This window comes from Salmo trutta, chromosome 12 (genome assembly GCF_901001165.1).
Source record: "Salmo trutta chromosome 12, fSalTru1.1, whole genome shotgun sequence".
NCBI lineage: Eukaryota > Metazoa > Chordata > Actinopteri > Salmoniformes > Salmonidae > Salmo > Salmo trutta.
This window is the reverse complement of record NC_042968.1, coordinates 4323623-4331123: the sequence shown is the minus strand read 5'-3', so window position 1 is coordinate 4331123 and position 7501 is coordinate 4323623. Positions and strand designations below refer to the sequence as shown.

The 7501-nt window shown below is 41.6% G+C and overlaps 1 protein-coding gene across 1 annotated transcript; it reads right to left on the bottom strand.

Annotated features, from left to right (window-relative positions):
- Nucleotides 1-257: 257 nt before the first annotated feature.
- On the bottom strand, nt 258-6225 carry LOC115202823 (collagen alpha-1(X) chain). The gene is made up of 3 exons (XM_029766871.1): nt 6111-6225; nt 5606-5754; nt 258-2517 (listed from the first exon to the last, which is right to left on the bottom strand). The coding sequence occupies exons 2-3, from the start codon at nt 5736-5738 to the stop codon at nt 671-673; spliced, it is 1980 nt and encodes a 659-aa protein (XP_029622731.1). The 5' UTR covers nt 5739-5754; nt 6111-6225; the 3' UTR covers nt 258-670.
- Between the last annotated feature and the right edge of the window lie 1276 nt (nt 6226-7501).

Here is a 7501-nt window from a genome sequence, read left to right as displayed (position 1 = left end):
GTGTGCATTTTAATGGCCTTTGCATTGTTTGAAAAAGTCCCACTCACGCAACATTTTTTTTAAGACATTTATTTTGGTCATTATGCTTTACATGACTAGGAATCTTTGGGGATATAAAAATGTTGTTAATAAACAATTTGTATTTGTATGACAGTATTTTGTGGTGTGCTATATCTTGTATTATTTCTAATGGTCAATTTAACCATTGCCATTTCACAATTTTCAAGTTACATACAAGGAAGTCAGGTACAAAATGGTGCACAGAAAGTAATTATGAACTTTTAATAAGGTTATCGAATCGGTCACCAAAAACAAGGTTGTACAAAAACACAGACATACACAAAACAAGAATCACCTGCTCTAATAATAATTTAAAAAAAACAAATTTCAAGACACAACATAGCCATAACACCTAAATTTCACATGTTGCCTCCACTCACAAAAAATACAATTCTGAATCATTGGTAACTTTGTTGATTGCCTCCCCATCCCTGATAACCTCTTAGATAAATTATTTCCTTCTTCTTAGCACCCATTTCTTGGATTTTTCAAGTCGAGATGCTTCTATTCCTCAAAAAAAAGACAACTGCCTGGTTGGGAAAGACAGGGAGTTTACTTGTTTGAGAAATAGCTTGCAGATTTAGTTGTGTTGTTATTGGGTGACACCGTATCACGTTGAAGCGATAAGGAACCCAGAGAAAGAGCAGTGGACATTCTCAGCGGCAAAAACGCCATTGGCCTCATCATCGGGAATCTGAAGGTAGACTGTGTCGTTCACATCGAGCATAAGGACAGTGCTACCGGACATCTGGTCCAGGAAGCCCTTGTTGTACTCATCATAGCTGAACATGACTGGCTTGTCGTTCTTGTACAGAGCCACCAGAGCATGAGCCCCATTCACATGAATGGTGTATGAGAAGTAGTAGACTCCAGGAACCTGGCAAGTGAACTGCCCAGTGGAAGTGTCATAGTGATTCTCTGCATTGTACACCTCATTGTCAAACTTAATAGGTTCCCCAGATGGAGGATAAGGCCTAGCCAGAGAAACAGAGAAAGCAGACATAGGGGCCTTAACAAGAGTAGGCACCATGACCTCACCCTTGCCCATACTCTTTTCGAAAAAGAACTCGCCGGGAGGACCAGGTGGGCCGGGAGGGCCAGCAGGGCCTTGGCCACCATCCTGACCATCAGCACCAGGGAGCCCAGGGGGACCGAGAGGGCCAAGGATTCCCTTGGCGGCCAGTCCAGCTGGGCCAGGTGCGCCAGGGAGACCCGGGTGTCCTTTAAGGCCAGGTGTACCTGCGACACCAGTAGGCCCAACAGGTCCTCTGGGACCTGGGGCTCCATCTGCTCCAGCCTCACCTGCCTCACCATTGCGCCCTGGGAAACCTTTGGGCCCGGCAGGTCCTGGGACACCTGAAGCACCAGTTGCACCTGTGTGACCAGTGTCACCTTTGTTACCTGGAGCTCCAGTAGCTCCCGTGGCACCAGTTGGGCCTGTTGCTCCAGTATGACCTTGCTTTCCCTGGAAACCTTGTGCTCCCTGATCTCCCTTATATCCCTTTGGTCCCTGGGGTCCCATTGCACCTGTGTCACCTTTGGGACCCATTTCCCCAGTATCTCCCTGGAAGCCTCTTGCACCCTGAGGACCGGTGGGACCCATGGGCCCAGTAGCACCAGTAGCACCAGTATATCCCTGTGCTCCTGGCTCACCCTTCTGACCTGTTGTTCCTGAGCTTCCTACAACTCCCCTCTCACCCTTCTGTCCATTTGCTCCTGGCTTTCCATATCCAGGGATACCGGGAGCACCAGTTGCTCCCGTTGCTCCCTGATGACCTTTAGGACCAGCTGCACCAGGCATACCTGGAGCCCCATTATCACCTGGTTTTCCAGGCAGACCTACACCAGGAGCCCCTGTGTGGCCCTTAGCACCTGGCAAACCCATGGGACCAGTGCCCCCATCCCTACCTGGGCTACCTGACTTTCCTGCTTCACCAGGGATTCCTGGCTTGCCTGGCTTTCCAACTCCGGCTGCTCCAGGCTGCCCAGCTGGTCCCATAGGTCCTACAGCCCCTGTCTCACCTTGTGCCCCTGGGATACCCACTCCTCTATCCCCCTTAGCTCCTGGCAAACCAGGCATACCTGGATGTCCCTTAAGGCCTGTTTCCCCTCTTGGCCCCATTGCTCCGGGCAGACCATGAGGTCCAGGCTTGCCAGTGGAAGAGATCCCAGCTGGTCCAGAACTTCCAGCAGGTCCAGGCATGCCCCTAGGACCTTGAAGTCCAGCTGTGCCCACCTCTCCTTTCTCGCCAGCTGCGCCAGGAACACCAGGCTTACCAGGCCCACCTGGGGAGCCAGGTTTGCCAGGTGCGGAGTAGCCAGCAGGTCCGGGTGGTCCAGCAGGGCCCTCGGGTCCAGGCTGTCCCACAGCACTTTCCCCTGGAGGGCCAGGTGGGCCAGGTGGGCCTTCTGGCCCGGGCTCACCTGGCGCACCGGGCTCTCCCGCCACCGACACCACTGTCAGGAAATAGCAAGTCACCTTATTAATACAACAGAGGAAAAATGATCATCTTGTAATAAATGTGTTATTGGCAATTGTCTGTTGGAAATATGTTTTACATTTTCAAAAATTAATTCAAGGAATAGTAATTGATATGTACTATCACGTGTTCTCTGCTGGTTAAGAATTACTAGTATTGTCTGCTGTTGTCGCTCATTCTCAAATTATTATTATTTTAATTGAAATAATACTAAGAGAGATAATACCAATAATAGGACACATTTACATATGTGGGGCACCTTTTCTTATTTGTTGTGTTTTATTGGATAGGGTTTAGAGATAGAGGTGTACAGTAGAGATGAAAGATAGGCGGAAAGAGTGTGCTAGATCGTTGGGTCGGATTCACTCCCATGCTCACAGCTGCACAGTACATATGATCTAAGGCAGCGGATTAGACTGCTAGTCCACCCTAGGAAACAAATGGAGGAACTTTGGATCGGAAATACAAGTTTTAAAGCCTGCGTACAGCTCATAATATTGTGCATTGTAGTAGTAAATCCCCAGTATTTTGTTTGAGTGGTGGAGAACTGACGTTAATTTATGGACATGAAAAATGAAGAGGGTTCCAACTTTGGAGATGTACAGTAATGTGTTACACTCAGCAATTGTCAGAGGAACAATAATAATTTGTAGCTCTGTATTGCTTCCATATTCAAATGTCATGTACATGTGATGAATCCACTTATGTTTTTATATGATGATTCCCAGAATGCAATTCACCTCCAGACCATTTACCAAGATTGCGTGTTACATTGTTGTTTTGGGTAGGCAAGTTAGTTAGTTAGCCTAGTTAACTATCTAGACAGAAGTAAGACTAGGTGTTTCCCAATTTAACCTCGCTCTGGTGGACATTTGGTTTACACCTCCTTTTACTGGAAACATGGGAACCTGAGTCCTGGGGCTGTATGTAACAAGTGTCTCAGAGTAGGAGTGCTGATTTATGATCAGCTCCCCCAGTCCATGTAATCTTATTCATTGCGATCTAAAATACAAAACTGATTCTAAATCAGCAGTAATACTCAGAGACACGTGTTATATATATATATATGGCCACTGATCAATGGCAAAGTGTCAGTGTACTCTGTTCCTCAATGTCATTCCATCTTTTTTGACACTTTTACTCAAAATGTTTATTAATGAAATTGTGAAAACAACCATGTCTACATGCATATTGTGGTCAGAAAAATACTGAGATACTGAGATGCTTGTAGATTACTGAAATAAGTGTTTTCGTTTCATCTTTGATTGTATAGAATGTTTCTAATTCATACTGTAGGAGTTTTGACTTCTATGTTATTTGTCTTGTCTGTACTAAATACATCACCACACATAAAGGTCCTTCTCAGGAAATAAGTTATTGGAATTTTATTGAATTAATTTAATTTAATAATATAAATTATTGTATAGCTAACTGAGCATGCAGTGTGGTGACATAGTGGAAGTTACATTTTCCCGAACTTTGTATTGCTGCCCTTTTGTCCAGCAAATGTATGTTAAACCTGCTTGGGGGAGTGAAGTAAATCGTCTAACAATGTGAACTAGGAGGAATTGCCCCTTTAAGAGCATTGGGTATGATAGAATAAACTGCTGAAATCAAACTTGCATAGACATTTAAACCTGTTCAATTATTAGCTAGAAGTAATCTTCTGTTTTCAACCTGTTCTTATTTCACATCTCCAAAAAAGCTGACATTTCTGACTTAAGAAACTGTAGTATGGGGAGAAAACAAACATTTGTTAGGCAGGATGGTGGCATTGAAGGAAGTTGTTTTTCGTTTGCTTTTTTGTGGTCACATGACCCAGAGTGTAAAAGACATATCTCCTTTGTCAAATGTAGAGGCCCAGTTTAGGTTAATTTAAAACAGATGTTTTTACTTTTTGAAAGGCACACCCAAACAACCACATTGCTGGGTGATTGAACTACAATTGACAGTGTTAAAATACATATAACATTAACAAGAGGCACCCACTATTTTACACATTACTTCATATGATTTAAAAATACAGTTGATGACTGTTGAATTTTACTTTAATTTGCTACTGCAAGAAATGGAGTTAATTGCAAGGTTAACATAAGAAGAATCATAAAATGTGTCTCTTTTCAGAGGGAATGCATTACTTAACTATATATCTGACTTAAACAAAAATACAGTATCAGTACTGTTATCATCAATTAGGTAGGGCAAAGTCAGCTATTCATTACAATAGAGAATTTTTAGACAGCTCAACTTGTAGTATTTCATGTGTTGTTTTCAACTCAACACATTTTGACATTTTATACATGACTTAAATGAGCTATCAGCTGTACTACAAAGCACCCAAACTTCCAGAACTGAAATGTCCTATTTTATAGTTAAATATGTAAAAAGAAAAACTACTGAAATGTCAGCAGATCCTTATGCCCCACTAAGTTCTACACAAATGAATCACTGCTCTAACTGGTCATCCTGAAATCACTTCTTAAGACCTACTGAAGGTACAAAGAGATTGACTGAAAATCCAGTAAAAACAACATTGCAGTAAAGACATCATGAAGGTAAAAAATACTGTCTTAGAATTATAACAAAATAACTGTTGAAGATGTATTATTTAGCCTTAGTGACAGAAATAACATGTAATAACACATTGTACTCACTTCAGACAGTATGCAACATAATGTGTTATACATGTTATACATGTGCTACTATGAAAATCACGAGGCCTGAAACAGCCATTGGATAAAGATCCAGATCCCAGTAGCCAATGACTACACTACATAACCTTTGATTTGGTAAAAGCTCGTGTTTCAAATTAGAGAAGTGCTCTCACACTAACTGTATGTCTGATTTTCCCTGTGCTAGAACTGAAAGTTGAAATCGTCAGATGTAAATTACATGGTAAGTGGACAAATTTGCAAATTAGTATGTTTATGGTGAAGTGTGAAGAAGTTAGATGTATCATTGACTATAGTTGAACTGTCACATTGAAATTGCTGTGATACAGTTTCAATGGTCAAAGACATCACTGGACCATACTAGGCAATGTAGATTAGGATGCTGGTTCTTACCGTGACTCTTCACAGAGTAGGGCTGGTATTGAGGGGCGACCTTCATCACCTTCTTCACCACATATGAACCACTACCATGAACAGCCGTCAAGGCCACCAGGAGGATGAGGATGCTCAATACTCGTACTTCCATTTTTTACGGGTTAAATCTGCAAATTAAACAAAAAATATTAAATAATGCTTACATTTTTTTAGAAGTTTCTTCTCTCTGCACACATATTGCACTGCACGTACACCAGATTGCACACATTTCAGATTACATGTAAGTACAACAAATGAGATAGATATCATAGAACCCATTTGAATAGTGACTCTCAGCCTCCTGGATATCTCATCCTGTTCTCACAGAACTTTGTCTATCCTGCTTGGTTTTATAAGGCACCAAAATCTTTTCCACCTGCCCTGTCATAGCTCACCCCAGTGGGAGTAGGAGTCAGGCCTCAGAAGGGCCCTAGTGTTCACTACCCCAAGAGATGAAAAGGATAGAGAGGAAGAGCACACATACCGGCATGCAGTTGAATAAGTATGAGTTCCAAAAAGGGGTAAGAAATCTTCAGCACCACTGTCCTCTTACTGCTGCTGTATATCCTTAGGTTAGGAGCAAGTTGGAGAATCTGCTGCCTCCCAGTACAATGATGTGAGTATTTATACAATATCTGCCCCTTACATCATAAAAAAGCCCCACCACACAAGTACCTCCCTTCTCAGAGCTAAACTGTAATTAGCTGACAGATCTGCCCTATGCAGGCATGTCACATCAGGATGCCTATTTGCTTTGAATATTTAGACAAATGATAAGATCTTATTTTAGTCTTCTAACCCCAACTAAAAAAGAATCAGGTTTAGACAAATGTAAAATGGTTTACTATTTAGTTTTAAGACTATTTACAATATTTGCTCTTGTTGGATTTTCAGTGTAAATGTCCACTACCTGGTGTGGTGAACATAGCTACTCAGAGCTAATCTAGATGTAGATGACAAATTATACACTACCATTCAAAAGTTTGGCGTCAAATAAAAATGTCCTTGTTTTTGAAAGAAAAGCACATTTTTTGTACATTAAAATAACATCAAATTGATCAGAAATACAGTGTAAAAAAAATGTATGTTGTAAATTTCTATTGTAGCTGTAAACGGCAGATTATCTATGGAATATCTACATAGGAGTACAGAGGACCATCATCAGCAACCATCACTCCTGGCTTCCAATTGCACGTTGTGTTAGCTAATCCAAGTTAATCATTTTAAAAGGCTAATTGATCATTAGAAAACCCTTTTGCCATTATGTTGGCACAGCTGAAAACTGTTGTCCTGATTAAAGAAGCAATACAACTGGCCTTCTTTAGACTAGTTGAGTATCTGGAGCATCAGCATTTGTGGATTCGATTACAGGCTAAAAATGGCCAGAAACAAAGACCTTTCTTCTGAAACTTGTTAGTCTATTCTTGTTCTGAGAAATGAAAGCTATTCCATGCGAGAAATTGCCAAGAAACTGTTTCTCAAACTAGACATTGTAATGTACTTGTCCTCTTGCTCAGTTGTGCACCGGGGCCTCCCACTCCTCTTTCTATTGTGGTTAGGGTCAGTTTGCGCTGTTCAGTGAAGGGAGTAGTACACAGCGTTGTATGAGATCTTCAGTTTCTTGGCAATTTCTCGCATGGAATGGCCTTAATTTTTCAGAACAAAAATAGACTGACGAGTTTCAGAAGAAATGTCTTTGTTTCTGGCCATTTTGAGCCTGTAATCGAATCCACAAATGCTGATGCTCCAGATACTCAACTAGTCTAAAGAAAGCCAGTTGTATTGCTTCTTTAATCAGAACAACAGTTGTCAGGTGTGCTACATTAATTGCAAAAGAGTTTTCTAATGATCAATTAGCCTTTTAAAATGATTAAC

Bases quoted from the DNA above. Each gene is read 5' to 3' on its own strand.
- LOC115202823 (XM_029766871.1), bottom strand. From the start codon at position 5,738: ATGGAAGTACGAGTATTGAGCATCCTCATCCTCCTGGTGGCCTTGACG. The intron at 2,518-5,605 runs GTAAGAACCAGC...ATTTCCTGACAG, and splicing joins CTACTCTGTGAAGAGTCACG to TGGTGTCGGTGGCGGGAGAG.